The sequence below is a fragment of the Lepus europaeus genome, chromosome 1, assembly GCF_033115175.1.
Source record: "Lepus europaeus isolate LE1 chromosome 1, mLepTim1.pri, whole genome shotgun sequence".
Lineage (NCBI taxonomy): Eukaryota > Metazoa > Chordata > Mammalia > Lagomorpha > Leporidae > Lepus > Lepus europaeus.
The window spans coordinates 62,832,781-62,852,450 of NC_084827.1; the positions used below are offsets into that span (position 1 = coordinate 62,832,781).

Below are 19,670 nucleotides of genomic sequence, written 5' to 3' on the forward strand. Positions count from 1 at the left end.
GGAGGATGGCCCAAGTGCTTGGGCGCTGCACCCCATGGGAGACCAGGAGAAGCACCTGGCTCCTGGCTTTGGATCAGCGCAGTATGCCGGCCGCAGCGGCCATTGGAGGGTGAACCAATGGCAAAAGGAAGACCTTTCTCTCTGTCTCTCTCTCTCTCTCTCACTGTCCACTCTGCCTGTCAAAAAAAAAAAAAAAATACAAACTTGGGGCCGGCACTGTGGTGTAGCGGGTAAAACCATTGCCTGCAGTGCCGGCATCCCATATGGATGCTGGTTCAAGTCTCGAACATTTTTGAACATTTTACCCGCTTTTTTAAAATGGAGCAGCGAGGACTTCAATCCAATTCTCTGCTACGGGCTGGGAAAGCAGTGGAAGATGGCCCAAGAGCTCCTTGCTTTGGATCAGTGCAGCTCTGACCATTGCGACCATTGCGGCCATTTGGGGAGTGAACTAGCAGATGGAAGACCTCTCTGTGTCTGTAACTCTGCCTTCCAAATAAATAAATAAAACATTTAAAAAAATGTTTCTTAAAAAAAGAAATAGATGGTTATGTACAAACACGAGACATGTGTCTGCCACTGTGGCTGTTTCACCATGCAAAGTTGAAAGCCATATGGGGTGGATTAGGCTACCACCTGCTTTGCTGGCATCACATATGGGCACCGGTTCAAGTCCCAGCTGCTCCACAACCGATCCAGCCTCCTGCCAATGCGCCTGGGAAAGCAGCAGTGAGTGCTACACACAGTTACCGTCTCATTACTTATTGGTTTGGGGCCTTCCATTGGTCTACGGTCAAGAGGCCCAGACCCTACAAGTCAGCCACTGCTTCAGCCACCATGGAAGTGTTGAGGTTGACATTCCATGGGTTCGGGCAGCAGAAGCCCAGCATCCAAAGACTATGCCAGCCTGCCCATCACCAACCAAACCAATCACAGACACACGGGGCCACAGAACCTGGCCACATTAGGTGGTCGGCTTGGAGTTAGTGCTGGAGCTCTGATTTCATCCATAGGTATTTTTTAAAAAGATTTATTTATTTATTTGAAAGGCAGAGTTATACAGAGAGAGAAGGGGAGAGAGAGAGAGAGAGAGAGAGAGAGAGAGAGAGAATATGATAGATCTTCTATCTGTTGGTTCACTCCCCAAATGTCTGCAATAGCCAGGTCTGGGTCAGGAAGTCCACCCGGGTCTCCTATTTGGGTGTCAGGCTGCCTCCCAGGATACATTAGCAGGCAGGAAGGTGGATGTGGAGTGGAGTAGCTAGGACTCAAACTGGCACTCCTAGGTGAGATGTGGCATCCCAAGTGGGAAGCTAACTGCTGCACCACTGTGCCGGTCTCACGTTGTTTGCCAATTAATACACCTACAACAGGGGAGAAGGCAACACTTGGAAAACCCACATCCCATATTGGAGTGCTGGTTTGGGTCCGGGCTGCTCTGCTTCCCACCCAGCTCCCTGCCAATGTACTTGGGAAAGCATTAGAAGATGGCCCAAGTGCTTGGGCTCCTGTCGCCATGTAGGAGACCTGGATGGAGTTCTAGTCTCCTGGCTTTGGCCTGGCCCAGCCCGGGCCGTTGTGGCCATTTGGGGAGTGCAACACTGACATCCCTATGGGCACCAGTTTGAGTCCTGGCTGCTCCTCTTCTGGTCCAGCTCTCTGCTGTGGCCTGGGAAAGCAGTGGAAGACGGCCAAGGACTTGGGTCCCTGCACCCGTAGAGGAGACCCAAAAGCAGCTCTGACATGTGAGGAGGAGGAGGAAGGCGAGTCAGGCACACAGAGATGACTCAGGGTGGGATCTCCCACACCGAGGGAGGGAGGAGAACCATAAAGAAAGTCTTCACCTGGATTCCACACCAATGACCGATGAGGCAGGGTGAGCAGGCTGAGAGCCTGCGGGTCTGAATCATTTCAGCGGCTCCAGGCCCACACAGGGCTGTCCTTGGGCAGGAGTATAGCCCATTGTATGATAGCCCAGTAAGGATGCTGGTTGGCAGTCTGTGCTACCTTGGCAAGTGACTGGCCTTTTGTCGGGGCCTCAAAACTGAGTCAGGACAGCATTTTAAAAACTATCATGGGGCTGGCACTGTGGCATAGCAGGTAAAGCAGCCACCTGCAGCGCCAGCATCCCATATGGGCGCCGATTCGAGTCCTAGCTGCTCCACTTCCTATCCAGCTCTCTGCTATGGCCTGGGAAAGCAGTAGAAGATGGCCCAAGTCCTTGGGCCCCTGCACCCATGTGGGAGACCCGGAAGAAGCTCCTGGCTCCTGGCTTCGGATCAGCTCATCTCTGGCCATTGCAGTCATTTGGGGGGGGGGGGGGTGAACCAGCAGATAGAAGACCTCTCTCTCTCTCTGCCTCTCTGTAACTTTGCCTTTCAAATAAATAAATAAATCTTTAAAAATTGTGTCATGTAGGGGCAGGCATTGGAGGCAACGGTTGGGGGCTTTGCTTTCACAGTCAGGGGTGCTTCTCAGCCCTCGGCTGAGAATTTATATCCACCTTTTTCTCCAGTCTTCAGGAAAGTAGTTTGCCCTACACCTCATTTCTTCTTTTTAACAACTTACTTATTTGAAAAGGCAGAGTGAGCAAGAGAGAGGGAGAAACAGGAGAGAGAGAGAGAGAGGGAGATCTCTTGCTTGTTCACTCCCTAAATGGCTGCAACAGCCAGGAAAGTCAGGAGCCAGGAACTCCACTTGGGTGGCAGGGACCCAAGTACTTGGACCATCACCTGCTGCGGTCCCAGGTGCATTAGCAGGGAGCTGGATGGGAAGTCAGGACTCGAACCCAGCACTCCCCTGTGGGACAGAAGGAGTGGCTTAACCCACGGCACCACAGTCAGCGCACTGTACTCCCTTGTCCAGCAGACCTAAGGAGAGGCAGTGATTTTGAGCCTGTTTAGCATTTGTTGTGCACACTAGGGGAATGACCACCAATCTGTGTGCCGCAGGCTGTGTTCTGTTGTAAAGGAGAAGCTTAAAATCTCTAAGCACAGAAGTCAGACGGAAAAACAAAAAAGGCAGGAAGGAAGGGAGGGAGCCCCCCCCAGGGAGGGAGCCCCCCCCCCCCCCCGCCCTTGGGGGAAGGGGTGGACAGCTGAGGAAGGCCCTGCCCCGCGTCGGTAGGTCTGGCCCATCTGTGGGTGTGCTGGCAAGGCGCCCGGGCATCTGGAAGTTCAAGTCCCTTCTGTGTTGGGGCCGTGAAGCCACCTCTTGGCCGAGGACACGGGAACCCTGGCCACTGGCCCCAAGGCAGCAAACCAGACTGGAGGCCCCTGCCAGGTCCTTCACCCATGGGACTCAGCCCCCCCACCCCCCTCCCGCGGCTGCTGCCAGGCCTGCTCCTCCTCCTTGTCCTCTCCCTCTCACCTCCCTCCTTCCCTCTTCTCCCTCCTCCCCTTCCTTCCTCTTCCCCCCCTTCCCTCCTCTTCCCTTCCTGCTCTACTTCCTCCCCTCCTATCTCCCTTCCCCCTCCCTCCCTCCTACCCCTTCCCCCTCCCCCCTTCTCCTTCCTCCCCCTCCCCTTCCTCCCGGCCCTTCCCTTCCTGATGGGGGCTTGGAGGGGGCGGGCTGCCCTGTGTGGGAGGAGCTGGCGGGGCGCCCCCTCTACAGCGGACTTGGACAGTACATTCTGATCAGACAGCATTATTCAATATTTCAGTGTTTATAATGTTGTTCACATCTGCAGTGACCGTGGCATCTAACAGAGTCGTCTTCAGTGAGCCGCTGATGGACGGAGCAGTAGCTAACCCTGTGATGAAAACTGTCACTTGGATCACAGCGCACAGCTGAAGTCATTGGGGCTCGGCTTCTCCACTTTCAAAAGGGGGAAAACTACTTAGCTTCCAATGACGAATTGTGCTAATGCCGAGAAACAAAACCTGCGTGCATATTTCCAAGCTACAGGTAGCAACGAAAGGCTAGGAGGAACTCCAAGTTTTCCCGAGGGTGGAAGGAGAAAGGAGGGAAAACCAGCAAAAAAAAAAAACAAGCTCTTCGTTCCCATACCGGGAGTCGAACCCGGGCCGCCTGGGTGAAAACCAGGAATCCTAACCGCTAGACCATATGGGAACTGATGACGGGTGTTTCCCGTGTCTGCATACGGCCCTTACATCAGCGTGACCGCGCGCCTCCCCAACACGCCTGCGCACCGCAGCGCGCGCCCCGCCCGCGGGCAGCTCGTCCTCACTGCGGCTGCGCCAGCCCCCGGCCCCGTCCGCCCAGCGAGCCGGAGCCAGGAGGCGGGTGGAGCGCTCTTCGCCCGGCATCTGCTGTCTCCCTCCGCCCATTTGCGGAGCAAGTCCGCGAGGCCGTGGACGTCGGCCGGGACCGGTGTGCCCAGGAAGACTTTGGGGTCCCAGTGTGGTCCGAGCGTGCGGCCGTGTCCGTACTCTGGCCCGGCGTGGACTGCGGGATGCCGACGGGAGCCCCACGCTGCAGCGGGCCGTCCCTCCCTGGAGATTCCCACGCAGGGGCCGCGGGAAACCGACTCCCCCAGCCCACCTCCGAGTCCGGCCCCAGTCCGCGCTGTAGCCCCAGGTGGTCAGGGAGGCCGGCGTTGGAGGGGCGAGCGAGACACAGCCCCGCTCCCTGCCCCGGCCACGGGTTGTCCCTCAGCCCTGCTCAGCCCCAACCGCTGAGACGCCGTCGCCCGACGTCCTAAGCTATTCCGTTGTTTTGTGCAATTTGATCGAGGTTTTATTTCATAATACAAAATTGTAAAGAGCAACCCAATAAGCCAAGTTAAAAGACAAACTTGGAAGAAACATTTTCAGCTGGTATTATGAACAAAGAACGAATTCCCCCCAAACAGAAAGAGCTCCTAAAGATGGCCGAAAAGACCAACTCAGTGGAAAAAGGAAGCGAGGGCAGAGTTCCCGCACAGGGAAACACAGCTGGCCCCTCAACACGTGACCAGAGGCCAGCCTCGCTCTGGGTAAGGTAAAGGCAGGTTTTGAAAAGCCCCGAGGGTCTCTTCTCACGGGACCCTTGACAACCCAGGTCGGTGCAGCCACAGCCTGGAGCTCCCGCCCTCAGCTCTCGGCCCCTTTGAGGAGCCAGTGTGCCGGAAGCACTACTTCTGGGTCTTCCCTGCCGCAGCAGCCACCTCTCCTCGCCCACAGTGGAGCCTCAGCTGACCCATCCGTATGACTGTTGCAGTGAGCAGCCTGTGCACCCGCCCCGTGCAACACGGGCCTCGAGGTGGTCTCAAAGCAGTGGTTTTCGACATTACTTCTCTTCAAACTTCACACCTAACCGAGTTGCACACGTGGAAACCAGGGACATTGGAAGGAGGGGACGGACATTAGCTGGGCTGTGGCCAGGGGCAGGGGCTCTTCATGAAGGAGGCGGACGGCAGGCGAGGCAGCCACATCCCAAGACAGCTGTGCTCCGGGCCCTGGCCCCTGGGTTCGCAGGTCAGGCAGCCCCAGGTTCAAGCTGCCTGAGTTTCTCCTGGAGCTTCCGGAGCTGGCTCTGACCCCAGCTGATGCGGATCTGGAGGGTGGCAATGTCCCCAGCCAGCTGCAGGCCTGGAGAAGAAGCAGAGGGTCACTGTGGCCTCTGTCCTCCATACAGCTAATGACAAGCTCCAGGAGGGGGACCCTGCCCTGGCTGCTCTGCAACCATGCTGAGCCCACACCCTCATCACCCTCATCTCCTTTAGGGTGATGCTACAACGGCACCTCCTCCTCAGGCTTCCCCGTCCCCCTGGACTCAGTAGCAAGTCACAGATCCTAACTCCCCCCTCCTCCGGCCACAGGCCCTCACTGCTCTCACCCACTCTCCCTCCACCAGAAGAGTCCACGCCCCGGATCCGCTTTCTGCCCAGTGTCCCCAGGAACAGCTGCTGTCCACGCTGCTCTTGTCAGTGGCCCGCTTAGTAGCAGTGCTGACCACACATTCCATCGCTCCCACCAGAAAACATTCTCCTCTTGGCTTCCAGGACCCCCGCTTTCTGGGTGCCGCTCCTCAGCCTCCTCTCTGCAGTCCCAGGCCCGCGCTGATCTCATCCTGTGTCTGCTTTAACCTGGCGTCTGTGTCAGCCACGTTGGCATTCAGACACTGCACTACGGAGTGGGCTCCCGAATGTGTCTCTAGCCCCGGCCTCTCCTAAGCTCCAGGCACATGTGCCCAGTCACCCACTCAGCCTCTCCCCTGGGCATGGTGGACACCACACCTCACTCAGAACACGCCCGCACCCACGCCCTGCTGCCCTGCGGACACCGATATCCATCCAGTAGAGACTGTGGACTCTCCTTGACCCCCACATCCAATTGGTCAGCACATACCGGGGCTTCTACTCTCAAAACGCATGCAGGTCCCTCCAGGCACATGTGCCCCTCCGCTGCCTCCACCTGCATCGCACACCTGGCTGCTCCTGGCACCTGCTCCCTCCCCCTGCTGTCCAGTCTGTCCCCAGCAAATGCCAGACCCAAACAACGCCTGTTATTCTCGGAGTCTGCGCCATCTCTTGCTCACAGCTACCCTCGGACTCCCAGGGTCCTCTTCTCCGGGGCCTGCATCACCTGGGCCCGGAGGCCTGGATCCCCTGCCCTCAGCTTCTGGCCTTGCCACTGTACCAACCGCTTCCCATCCTTCCTGTAGCACGAGGACCTCCCCCCCACCAGCCTGTGTCGTTTTTTTTTCCCCCACAAGTTTTACATTAAGGGCCTACTTCTTTGCACTCTGCCTTTCTCCCCTCCACAAAACAGACGTCTAGGGAAGGGGTCTGTCCCTTTTGCTCCCGATTGGGCTTCCGGAATGACGGCGACCACTCACCATCCCGGAAGCTGGCTTGCGCCTGCCGCAGACTGTGAGGAACCAGGATTCCAAACCAGTTCAGGGGGTCCTGGGGCGCTGTGGTGGGCTCAGGCTCCGGCGTCTTGGTGGGGCCCTTGCGCCGGCGCAGAGCTGGGGAAGGAGACGTTGGAGGAGGCTGGGGTCTTGGGGACCGGTGTTGAGCTTAACGTTGACCTTGTGATTCTTGGAAAACACTGCTGGCTGGAAAACCCCAGCCTTTCGCGTTCCTGGAAACAGCCCAGCCTGCCTCCCAAGGTTAGGATGACACTCTCTGTGCTCGCTCCCTCACAGGCCCCTGTTTGCCCGTGATGAGGCCACACAGCGACCTTACCCACCTGCCTGAACATGCTGACGGGCCACGGACCCTCCAGCTGCCCATTCGGTCTCAGGGATGCTTAACTGGGAGCGGCAGGTGGTCGCTCCGACATAAGATGGGCACTTCCGGTTCCCTGGACAGCAAACTGCTTACAACACTTCTGTAACCCTCCGCTTACTTAGACACGACGATCTCCAGACCTGAACGGAACCGTCTCCTGGACTGGGTGTGCGCTTTGCCCGTGACATCGGGACGGGGCCCCGACAAGACGGGGAGGGGCTCACCTGCCTCGCGGGGCCCCACCTCCTCCGGGATCTGGGCGCCGGCTCTCACCACTCGCAAGTTCTGGAGTCCGTCCGGGGCCTCGCTAGAGGATGACAAGGGACAGAGTGTCGGCGGCCCGGCCCTGCACCCCGCCCACCCGCTCCGGAACCCGAGACTCCTCACCTGGCGCACACGCACACCTGGGGCTCCATATGGGAGGCGTACTGCAGGGGTCCTACCGACTTGACACCCATGGCGTAGCGCGCCTGGGCGAGCGACAGCCAGCCCTGTGGAGAAGTGAGAGCCTGGAGACTGGGTCTACCTCCGCGCCAGTGCCACCCCCGCTCACCCCCGGCGCTCACCTCCTCCACACGGCCGTTCAGCGCCGCCCGTTTCGCCTCCAGCTCCTCCAGGTCCGCGAGCAGCTGCAGAATCAGCGAATCCAGTTCCGTCTGCACGTCCCGGGCCGCCATGGGGCCGCCACACTCGGGTCTCGGGTGGGCTGAGGACCGGGTCTGGAGCCGTCTCCTTCAGGTCGCCCAATCACCGCCAGCTGCGCTAGCATGACAGCCAATCGGCATGCGGGACACGCCCCAAGGGGGCGTTTCCAGCCAAAGACCCGGACACACCAACGGTATCTAGACTCTCATCGCGTCACGCTGTTTAAGGGCAGGCTCCCGGCGGGACGTATAGGAGCCGAGTTCCTCAATTAATGCTCCAAGTAGATCAACCAGCTGCACAGTCTACGAGGGCTAAATGTGGAGGCGGTGGCATTTTACAAATCAGCCTACCGCTATAGCAATGGAAAAAGGCGAAGCCGTTTGGCAACCATTTTAAGGAAAGAGTGGCTTTAATTACAGAAGGCGCCTTCAGGTACCTTCCCAATTAGTCTCTGTGTTACTGTTACAGCCGATAGGTTTTCTCGAGTCGCCAATCATGACTGCTGTAGCAGTTCATCGCCCGTGGGTAGCCGCTCCGGAAGCCCTCGGCGGCCGACATCTTTGTTAACGGCCGTCCCACGTCACGTGACAGCGTTCTGCCTCCAGCCTATTGGTTGCTCCAGCGAGCACGCGCGCCGAACTGGCCAATCGCCTGCAGGCGCCCTTCTTCCGTTCGCCACCTTAACTTCGGGCACTGTCAATAGCAGCCGATTGCAGCGAGGCCCCGGAGCGCCCTTCCTGAGTGAGGGCGGAAGCGAGGGCTGCACCGCTCAGACGGTCTCCACAGTCTCTCCTCCCTCGCACGTGGAAGGGGCACCCATCATGGTAGGAGTGAGGTTGGAGCTCTTTTCGGGGGCGGCGGTTCGCCGAGGGCTGGCGCTGGGGCTGCGGGCCGGGGGCCGGGTGGTGACCGGAGTCGTTGTTCGATAGCTGCGCCGCGAGGCCCGCCTGCGCCGCGAGTACCTGTACCGCAAGGCCCGCGAGGAAGCGCAGCGGTCGGCCCAGGAGAGGAAGGACAAGGTCCGGCGCGCGCTCGAAGGTAGGGTGTGGGGTCGCGCGGGCGGGGTAGGCACCCGGTGGGTCTGCCCCTGGCCGTGCCCGTGCCGTGTCGCGTCGCGGAGCTGCCCTGTGCGCTGTAGCCTCCGCGTGGCTCGTCCCCAGCGTGGATGTTTTAGCGGGGTCTTGGAGGGCCTTTCCCCGCCGTGGTTTTTCTTCCTGCTGCTCTCTGCAGTGCGGGGGCCCAAGGACTTGGGCCACCTTCTACTGCTTTCCCAGGCCATAGCAGAGAGCTGGATTGGAAGAGGAGCATCCGGGTCTCGAACCGGCGTCCATATGGGATGCTGGCGATGCAGGCTGAGGCTTAACCTACTGTGCCACAACGCTGGCCCCAGGAATCTTTCATTGCCACTTGCAGCGTGGAGTCTGTGGCAATGTGGAAATGCCGGGTTTACCTCTGTTTTGTTGGTACTTCTGCCAATGGAACTTTGTTTTCTGTATGGTAGTGCGTTCCCCTAGTTCCTCGGAAGAACCTGCATTCACTCTGTGGTCCCTGGTTTTAGGCCTGTGTGTGAAGTGTACACGTGGTGTTAACGCACTGGTGACGCATCCCTCTACCTTTAAGAAGTGACAAGTGATCATTACACTGGGATTTGGGAATATTTTCCCTAACTTAGGAGTGTGACTTAAGAATAAACTGTTCTTTTCCTGTTGTCTGTTCTTACATCACACCCATTTTGTCTGGGGAGCAGTGGGGTTCCCAGGGTGTGCCCAGGTGGAGTTCTGGACCCCAGGGAGGGCACCCGCAGCATAGCCCTTCAGCCCACCCAGCCGTGGTCTTGAGGAACCTCTGACCCAAAGCAGCTGAGGCCATGCACCTGCAGGCATTCGGGGCATCTTGCTCAGTCTGTCCTTGCTGAGGCCTTGGGAAATCCATATTTTTAAAGAAGTTGTGCTATCTGGCTTTATTTTTAAGACTTGCTTTTGATTTACTTGAAAGGCAGTTATAGAGATAGGAGGAGAGACAAAGAAAGAGGTCTTCCATCTGCTGGTTCACTCCTCAAATGGCCACAATGGCTGGGGCTGGGCCAGGCCCAAGCCAAGAGCCTGGGGCTGCTTCTAGGTCTCCCACTTGAGTTCAGGGGCTCAAGCACTTGGGCTGTCTTCCTCTGCTTTCCCAGGAGCATGAGCCGGGAGCTGGATTGGAAGTAGAGCAGCTGGGACATGAACTGGTGCCCATATGGTTTGCCAGTGTCACAGGTAGAGGCTTAACCTGCTATGCCACGACCCTAGCCCCTATTTTTATATTTAAATGTATTTATTTATTTGAAAGTCAGAGTTAACACAGAGAGAGATCTTCCGTCTGGTGGTTTATTTCCCAGATGGCTGCAACGGCCAGGGCTGGACCAGGCCAAAGCCAGGAGCCAGGAATTTCTTCTGGGTCTCCCACGTAGGTGGTAGGGGCCCAAGTACCTGGGCCATCTTCTGTTGCTTCCCCAGGCACATTAGCAGGGAGCTGGATTGGAAGTGCAGCAGCCGGGACACGAACTGGCGCCCATATGAGATGCTGGCGCTGCAGGTGGTAGCTTTACCTGCTGCACCAGAATGCTGACCCATCCATTTGGCTTTAAAAGTAATGCAGGTGCTTGGGGTAAGCTAGAAGGCCTTCAGTTCGTGAGAGCCAGGAACCCCAGAAAGTGAAGTTTTAGGACCCAGTGTTCCCAGGTTAACACGTCGCCAGAATGTGTTGCTTTGCCATCTTCCTCTCCTAGTCACCCTGCACCCCCTGTGCTTCAAAAGGAGTAGGGATCTTTCCGTTGGGTTCCGCAGGTTTGTGCACTGGGATGTGGATGGAAGCCGAGGGTTCGTGCTGTGTGTCACTAAGCTCCTCTGTCTTCCCTCTGCAGAGAACCGCCTGATCCCCACCGAGCTCCGCCGGGAGGCGCTGGCCCTGCAGGGATCCCTGGAGTTTGATGATGCCGGCGGTGAAGGTGACTATGCCGTGTGGCCCTCCCTGCCCCTGGGATCTGAGTCCTGTCCCCAACACGGGCACTGCTGGCCTCTCTGTCTGTGTCTTTCTTGAACACACTGGGCTCTTCTTAGCTGAGGAAACAGGCACGACAGTCACCCCCGGAACTGTCCCCCAGCGCCCCGTGTCTGCACGGTGCTCCCGATTGCGCACACGGTGACCCCGCCGCGTACCCGCTGCTCCTTGTTGGTCATCTCTGCCCCTGGAGTGTCAGCCGGGGCTGGACAGTGTCCCCAGCATGTCGCCGGCAGTCTGACCTTTCATTCATTGTGTAATTCAACAAGGAGGAAAGGAAACCTTACAGACACTTGGTGAGGCCCTTAGCAGAGCTGGGATTTGCACTGACATGGCGGCCACAAGTGCCCACAGGAGACTTCCTTCGTCGACTGTGCACGTTCGCGCATGTGTGTCCATGTGTCCGTTCTCCGACAGGGCCGGCCGCCCCACGATAGCCCTTCACCCCAGAGCAGTGTTGTTTTCTTGTCCCTCATGCTCCTGACAGGTGTGACCAGCCACGTGGATGATGAATATCGGTGGGCGGGGGTTGAGGACCCCAAAATCATGATCACCACCTCCCGGGATCCCAGTTCCCGCCTTAAGATGTTTGCGAAGGTACCGGTGGGCAAGGAGTGAGTGGGGTGGGGGGACGACACCCAGGACACGTTCCCCACCCCACCCCACCGCTGCCTTGACTGAACACTGTGGTGGTCCCTGTGCAGGAGCTGAAGCTGGTGTTCCCGGGTGCGCAGCGCATGAACCGAGGCCGCCATGAGGTGGGGGCCCTGGTGCGAGCCTGCAAAGCCAATGGGGTCACTGACCTGCTGGTGGTCCACGAGCACCGAGGCACACCTGGTGAGGCCGAGGCCGGCGGGAGGACAGGGGTGGGGGCAGGGCAGGCTGGGGGTAGGCGGGGGCTCTGACTGCCTGGCTGCCCCCTGCAGTGGGGCTCATTGTCAGCCACCTGCCCTTTGGCCCTACGGCCTACTTCACGCTCTGCAACGTGGTCATGCGGCACGACATCCCCGACCTGGGCACCATGTCGGAGGCCAAGCCCCACCTCATCACACACGGCTTCACCTCCCGCCTGGGCAAGCGCGTGAGTCTGGGGGCCCTCGGGATGCAGCTGGGGGCCGGGCCAGGCCAGGCCAGGCGTGGACACTCCCCTTCCCTGTGCCCCAGGTCTCCGACATACTGCGTTATCTGTTCCCTGTGCCCAAAGACGACAGCCACCGGGTCATCACCTTTGCAAACCAGGACGACTACATCTCGTTCCGGTAGGTCTGCAGGTTGGGTGGGGGGTGGCCGCGGCCTGACTGCCGCATCCGTGGATGGCTGCGGCGGACCCCTACCCCCACCCTGGCTCTCTCCCCGCAGGCACCATGTCTACAAGAAGACAGACCACCGCAACGTGGAGCTCACCGAGGTCGGACCACGCTTTGAGCTGAAGCGTGAGTGTGGGGCTTTCTTCTGGGTCCTGGAGAGGGGAGGGGGTTTGCTGTGCTGGTGGTGACGTCCCCGTCCCCCTGCCCCCAGTGTACATGATCCGCCTGGGCACGCTGGAGCAGGAGGCCACCGCCGACGTGGAGTGGCGCTGGCACCCCTACACCAACACCGCACGCAAGAGGGTCTTCCTGAGTGCCGAGTGAGCCGCCTGCAAGTCAGCACGTGGGCGTAGAACCCGGGAGCCCCTGAGCTCCAGTGTGGGACCGTGCGGGATGCAGGGATCCCATAGAGCCTGTGTCACGCCGCCTGCCAGCCTCTGAGTGGGGAGGTAGGGCCGGTCCGTTCACAGCAGTGTACTGGCTCCAGCCAACTCTGTGGAGGGCGGCGGCCTCAGGTTAGTGCTCTGTGGGATCCTCTACTCCCTGGGGACACTTGGAGGCTGGGATCTCCCCCAGACCTCTCCACACTGCTCCCCTCTCTGCGCCCATGTTCCCAGTACGTACCCATGGGCCCGACATGCACAGTGCTCATACGGGTTTCAGAAACACTAGGAGGTGCCCAGTGGGAGAGGGGTCTTTGTTCAGGGCCCTGCAGAGCGCCCCACCCCCTGCCCCAGCCTCCCTGCCCCGTGAGGCGTGTGTGTACCCCACTTCACGGGCATGATGGAAATTTGCTCTCCTGGACCTGCACATCCCCGGCTCCCTCCCCCCAGCACCTGCAGCCACCCTTCTGTTGTGCTTCTGCGAGTGACTGTTCAGATGGCTCAGCTCCGTGCCATCATGGAGTGGAAGTCCCTGTATCGCTGAGTTCCGTGTCCCCAGGCCCACTGGTGCTATTACAAATGACAGGAAGAACGTGCATACACACCACGCTACCTGTGTCCATTCACCGCCCGCGGACACTGGGGCTGTTCCGTATCCTGGCCGTCCACAGTTGTGCGGCGCTGAGCCTGGGATTACAGACACCTCCTGGAAATGCTGGCGTTCGTTTCCTCTGGGTGTGTGCCCGGAAGTAGGATCGCTGGATCACGTGGCAGTTGTATTTTTAACCTTTTGAGGAACCCACGTATGTTTTCCATGAAAACTGTACCCATTCCCATTGCTACCGAACCTGTGCCCGTTCCCTTTTCCCACCTCCCTGTCAATACTGACCGTTTTTAGAGTGAGCGTCCTAGCAGGTGTGAGGTGACAGCTCCCTGTGGCTTTGATTTGCATTTCCATGATAACTAGTGATGATGAACGTTTTTTCATAACCTTTTGGCCATTTATCAGTCTAGTCAGATCCTCTGCCCATTTGTCTTTAAATAAATCTTTGCTTTGTTGTACTTTTTTTCTTCTTAAGATTTATCTATTTATTTGAAAGGCAGAGTTAGAGAGGGAGAGACAGAAATAATCTTCCGTCCGCTGGTTCACTCCCCAGATAGCTGCAATGGCCAGGGCTGGGCTAGACTGACGCCAGGAGCCAGGAATTCCATCTGGGCCTCCCATGGGGGTGGCAGGGACTTCAGCATTTAGGCCATCTTTTGCTGCCTTCCCAAGTGCATTAGGAGGGAGCTAGGTCAAAAGTGGCACAGCCAGGACTTGAACCTTTGTCCATATGGGATACTGGTATTGCACCTGCTGCGTTACAATGCTGACCTTGTGCCCATTTCATTTTCCTTTTTATAAAAGATTTATTTATATGAGAGGCAGAGAGGTCTTCCATCTGCTGGTTCACTCTTCAAATGGCTGCAATGGCTAGAGCTGCACTGATGCAAAGCCAGAAACCTGGAGCTTCCAGGTCTCCCACGCGGGTGCGGGGGCCCAAGCACTTGGGCCATCTTTTACTGCTTTCCCAGGCCATAGCAGAGAGCTGGATTGGAAGCAGAGCAGCTGGCACTCGAACTGGCGCCCATCCAGGATGCTAGCACTGCAGGCAACGGCTTTACCTGCTATGCCACCATGCTGGCCCTGCCCATTTCTTAAAAATCAATTTATTTGGGGTTTTCTGCAGTTGGGTTGTTCAAATTCCTCATGTATTTTCAATAGTGCTATGATGTATGTGTCCTTCAAATGCATACATTGAACCCTAACTCCAAAGGTCATTAACCCCCAGTGGGAGTGGGAGGCAGGGCCTTGGGGAGGCGATGAGGTCACCAGTGCCATGCCCTCTGCCTGAGAGAACGTGTTTGCCCTCCACCGTGGAGGGCCACTGCAGCTGCCACCTGTGACCTGGGACCTGACTCTGCTGGTGCCTGGATCTTGGGCTTCCTAGCTTCCAGAACTATGGGCAGTAAATGTCTGTTGACACATTCTCTAGTCCGTGGTCTTGTTATAGCTGCCCGAAGGGACTGAGACGGAGGGGAACCCTTTAACAGATAACATAGTTTGCAAATATTTTCTCCCATTCTGTAGATGCAGCCGCTGGGAAGATCCTCCAGTTAGATGGTAAAAAGTGGCACATGTGTGATACATTCCCAGCGTGCAGACCATGTGAGAAGGCCCTGCGCCTGTGTCTGAACCAGGGGGAGAGGACAGCTGGCCAGGGCATCGGGGAGGAGGGAGACAGAGGGGGATTCCTGGGACGCTGCTGTGGTAAACATTTCCTGGGCATACTGACCACAGGGAGCGTGCCTGCGGAGGTCTCTGCCTGCTTTTGTCCAGTAGTGTGAAAGTAACACTTGTGAAAAACATACGGAGGTGTGGGTGGTTTAAAAAAAAAAAAAAACCTTGCCTTTTTTTCTTATAATTTTATTTATTTGAGAGGTAGAGAGTGAGAGTGAGAGCCCTCCCACCTGCTGGTTCATTCCTCAAATGCCCACGATGGCTGGGCTGGGCTAGGGCCAGCACAATGCGGTTCTTACACCTGTCTGGCAGGAACTCAGTTACGTGTACCGTGACTGCTGCCCACCAGGGTCTACACTGGGAGGAAGCTGGAATTGAAGGTAGGTCCTTTGTGTATCGTAACTCCTGCTCCCCACTATCAACTCTGAAACTGGCTAGTTATCTCCTCACACTATACAGGGATCCTTGCTCAGGACTTCTGGTGGCATTGGGACCATAGATAGTACAGAGTCCCATATATGCTGTTTATTTCCTATACATACCTCCCTGTGATGAAGTTGAGTTTATAAATTAGGCACAGTAAGAGATGAGTGGAGGCCAGTATTGTGGCATAGTGGGTAAAGCCACTGCCTGCAACACCGGCATCCCATATGGGCACTGGTTCAAGTCCTGGCTACTCCACTTCGGATTCAGCTCCCTGCTAATGGCCTGGGAAAGAAATAGAAAATGGCCCAAATGCTTGGGCCCCTGCCACCCACGTGGGAGACCCGGATGAAGCTGCTGGCTCCTGGCTTTGGCCTGGCTCAGTCCTGGTAGTTGCAGCCATTTTGGGAGCGAACTGGCAGATGGAAGACTTCTGTTTTGCTGTGTCTCCTTCTCTTCAACTCTTTCAGATAAATAAATAATTTTTTAAAAGATTTTATTTGTTTACTTGAAAGAATTACAGAGAGGCAAAGGCAGAGAAGAAAGGTCTTCCATTTGCTGGTTCACTCCCCAGATGGCTGCCATGGCCAGAGTTACGCCAATCAGGAGTCAGGAGCTTCTTCTGGGTCTCCCACGTGAGTGCCGGGGCCCAAAGACTTGGGCCATCTTCTACTGCTTTCCCAGGCCATAGCAGAGAGCTGGATCGGAAGTAGAGTAGCCGGGACTCAAATCAGTGCCCATATGGGATGCCAGCACTGCAGGCGGCGGCTTTACCTGCCATACCACAGCTCTGGCCCTGAGTTTGTATTTAATGATGGTGCAGGCCATGCATTTTTGCAAGTACTTAGTGGCCATTTGTGTGTATGCTTTCTGTGACCATCTTCTCACTTCTGTAGAAATGATCATTGCCTCTGTACTGACGGAAGGTTTTACATGGTTTTTAGTTGTGGAAAATTTCAAACATAACGAAAGCCGAGAGGACGGTCCAGGGAGTCCAGAGCCGGTCTCAGCATTGGCCAGCCTTGCTTCCTTGCCCAGGCCTGCCCACTTCCTATATCCGCTTCATCAATTTTATTTTGAAGGCAACCCCATACAGCGCAGTGTGCCATTTCAAGCATAAGTATTTCCTGAGGGAGATAAACATTTATCTCAGAGATACGGACTCAAAACAGGCCTACCATTATCACACCTCAAATTAGCAAGTCTTTCCTTTACATCATCACATATCCGGTTCTTGATTACAGCATGTTTGAGTGAGGATCCAAATTAGTTCCAGTCGTTGCCATTGGTTGGCAAGTCTCTCTCTCTCTCTTTTTAAATATTTATTTGACAGGCAAGAGTTACAGAGGAAGAGAGGGATAGACAGACAAAGAGATCTTCCATCCACTGGTTCACTCCAAATGGCCTCCATGGCTGGGGCTGAACCAGGCTGAAGCCAGGAGCCAGGAGCTTCTTCTGGGTCTCCCACAGGGGTGCAGGAGTCCAGGCACTTGGGCCATCTTCCAGTACTATCTTAGGTGCATCAGCAAGGAGCTGGATCAAATGTGGAGAAGCCAGAACTCGAATTGGCACCCAAACAGATGCTGGTGCTGCAGGTGGAGGCTTAACCTACTGCACCACTGCACCAGCCCCAGGCAAGTCTCCAACTTCTTTTAAAATAGAGACACATCTCTCACAGCTCACCCATTCGAAGTGTAGGATTCAGTGTGGGTTTTTATCATTCATATTGCTGTGCAGCCTTTACCACAATCTAATTTTTGACCATTTTTGTCCCCCCTAAAAGAAACTACCCATCAGCTATTGCTCCCCAGCTGTCTCCAAACATACCCCAGCCCCTGACCACCACTTATCTACTTGTGGTGTGCACAGACTTGCCTCTGCTGGACAGTGCATAAAAATGGACTCACCCTATGTCGTCTTTTCCAGTTGGCTTTCTTCACTTACTGCAATGTTTCCAGAGCTTTCCCATGCTGCATTTTGTGCTGTTGCTTCTCTGGTTTGTATATATCACAGGTTCTCACCCATCAGTGGGTTGTTTCCAAGTGTGGGGCTGTTAACAAATAATGTGGCTATCTATGAGCCACCAAGCCTCTTTAAACCTGTAAGATTGTCGTCTCTGTTTTCTTTGGGAACCTGGTTTATTCATGGGGTTTGCACAGTCTGGATATTGCTGCTGGTTTCACTGTGGCGACATTTAACCCTTCCCTGTTTTGTAGGATTTTCTCTGAATTCATATTTATGGCTAGAGACTCACCTAGGTCCAGGCTCACCCACGTCCAGGCTCATTTGATTTATTTGTGATTGGCATAGTTAACGGGCGAGTTGTGTACGCTCAGAAAGCTCATGATGCTTGGGCTGTTTTTGTGAGATTTGCAGATATCGTAGAGTAGCTCTGTTAATTCACCAGGGATTTCAAACTCGGTGCCTGTTTCTCGAGAAAGTAACATGAAATCTCTTCAGCATTATGGTCTCACACTCACTGTGCTTGCATAGAGGGGGTCCGTATGGCTTTTCTTTACGTTTTTTAGAACGTTCTAGCTGATTATGCCTACCAGTGTTTCTGATAGAGGCCAGGGATCCTTCCAGAGATGTTCACACTCACCCAGACAGGTACACGCCTGATTCTCCTGTGTTAGGGTTGAGGGGCAGAAGCTGGTCCTGACCAGTGCGTACCTCCCTCAGGCTGTCTCCGGAAGCTTGCACTCAGATGTGACGCCACAGGCTCTGCATGCAGGGCCCACCGATGGCCCACAGTGGTCAAGGCCCCCAGCCAGCCTCAGCTGAAAATATGCAGCCGCTTGCTCTTTGTCTAAATAAAGCACCGCATGCAGATAGGAAGTGCGCTGAGGCTGAGCTAAAGGCGGGTGTGGAAGCCGCAGGCCAAGGACACAGGCAGCCTGACCAGTTCCATCATTCACCCCACCCATCCCGCCCCACCCCATGGTGCTGCCACCCTCACTGTCAGAGCACCCGTCTGCCTGAGTTTATTTCCTCCAAGGGCAGGTGCTGAGCAATGCAGGTGTCCAGGCTCTGCCCTGGAGAGGTGGACAGCTTGGGAGAAAAGTTGGCCTGAGTAGTTTTTTATTTTTATTTTTTTTAATATATTTATTTGAAAGAGTTACAGAGGAGAGAAGGAGAGACAGAGAATCTTCCATCCACTGGTTCACTATCCAAATGGAAAACATCTAGAGCCAGACTGGTCGAAAGCCAGGAGCCAGGAACTTCCTCCAAGTTTCCCACGTGGGTGCAGGGGCCCAAGCTTGGGCCATCCTCTGCTGCCTTCCCAGGGGCATTAGCAGGGAACTGGAATGGGAGAGGAGCAGCTGTGACTCCAGCCGGCGTCCATATGGGATGCCGGCTTCACAGGCTTTACCCACTACACCACAGCACTGGTCCCCATGAGTGGTCATATATATATATATAATGTATTTGAAAGGCAGAGTTACAGAAAGATCTTCTATCTGTTGGTTCACTTCCCAAATGTTACAGTCAGGAGTTCATCTGGATCTCCTGTGTGGGTGCAGGGGTCCAAGCACTTGGGCCATCTTGCACTGCCTTCCCAGACCACTAGCAGGGAGCTGGATTGGAAGTGGGGCAACTGGGACTCCATCCAGCTCTTAGACTGGATTCTGGCAATGCAGGCGATGGCCTAACTCGCTACGCTATAGCACTGTCATCACGTCTGAGCATTTTAAGGACATCATTTTTCTATTCCCAGGGTTCCCTGGGGGCTTCCTAAGGCAGAATCACAGGGCAGCTCCTGAGGGCGGCAGCCGGCGTCCACTGACAGGTGGCTTTTGCCTTGGACTGTGTTCCTCTAGCTTCCTCCCTGGAGGGATCCTTGATCTGGGACCCTGAAACCTGGCCCCCGAGGGGAGCAGAGAACACTGCAGCCAATGCTCTTCCTGTGGCAGTGAGCTCCGGCCTGCAGCTGGAAACAAGGGACAGACTTACAGCCGGGACAAGGAGACAGCTCCCCCAGCCTGAAGGTTTTTAACAGAGTGAAGCAGAGGAGAAAAAATTTATTTCAAATTTCTTCTGCTGCTTCTTGACCTAGCCAAAAAGGAAGACAGCAAAGGGATGTCAGCCTCACAAACTTCCTTGGTCAAGGTGCGGTTGCTCCTCTTCCCCTTTGCAGCAGCCAGCAGCATTGCACAAGCATCCCTGGGCCTCTTGCACCCAGGCCCTGGCTCTGATGAGCACCCTAGGGTGCAAGCATTCCGAAGGGCCAGGCAGGCAGCAGGCTGGCACGTGGGCTCCCGTGTGCTCAGGACAGGGTCTCTGCAGGCTGTGCTAGCTGTGTGGGACCTGGTACACAAGAGCAGCAGGGAGCAGTCCCCGTGCAGCAACACAGCTTGCAGTCCATCTGAGACAAGGGAAAACGGGGTGGGTGGGCCTTTTCCATGTCTACACCC

General features: G+C 56.1%; 2 protein-coding genes and 1 non-coding gene across 4 annotated transcripts; 1 reads left to right on the forward strand and 2 right to left on the reverse strand.

Moving 5' to 3' along the window:
• Window positions 1-3,999: 3,999 nt before the first annotated feature.
• On the reverse strand, window positions 4,000-4,071 carry TRNAE-UUC (transfer RNA glutamic acid (anticodon UUC)). The gene has a single exon. It is a non-coding gene; the product is annotated as a tRNA-Glu (tRNA).
• Window positions 4,072-4,685: 614 nt separating this feature from the next.
• CCDC115 (coiled-coil domain containing 115) lies at window positions 4,686-8,403 on the reverse strand. 2 transcript variants are annotated; one of them, XM_062182435.1, is made up of 5 exons: window positions 7,744-8,403; window positions 7,565-7,668; window positions 7,402-7,484; window positions 6,781-6,912; window positions 4,686-5,531 (listed from the first exon to the last, which is right to left on the reverse strand). In XM_062182435.1, the coding sequence occupies exons 1-5, from the start codon at window positions 7,852-7,854 to the stop codon at window positions 5,419-5,421; spliced, it is 543 nt and encodes a 180-aa protein (XP_062038419.1). In that variant the 5' UTR covers window positions 7,855-8,403; the 3' UTR covers window positions 4,686-5,418. The 2 variants fall into 2 exon arrangements, with proteins under 2 accessions (XP_062038419.1, XP_062038340.1); XM_062182356.1 differs by having other exon boundaries at window positions 7,565-7,686.
• On the forward strand, window positions 8,385-13,618 carry IMP4 (IMP U3 small nucleolar ribonucleoprotein 4). Its single transcript, XM_062182263.1, has 9 exons — window positions 8,385-8,646; window positions 8,752-8,860; window positions 10,725-10,808; window positions 11,349-11,458; window positions 11,566-11,698; window positions 11,788-11,942; window positions 12,026-12,120; window positions 12,221-12,294; window positions 12,380-13,618. Exons 1-9 carry the CDS (start codon window positions 8,644-8,646, stop codon window positions 12,490-12,492), a joined length of 876 nt encoding a protein of 291 aa, XP_062038247.1. The 5' UTR covers window positions 8,385-8,643; the 3' UTR covers window positions 12,493-13,618.
• Window positions 13,619-19,670: the final 6,052 nt, after the last annotated feature.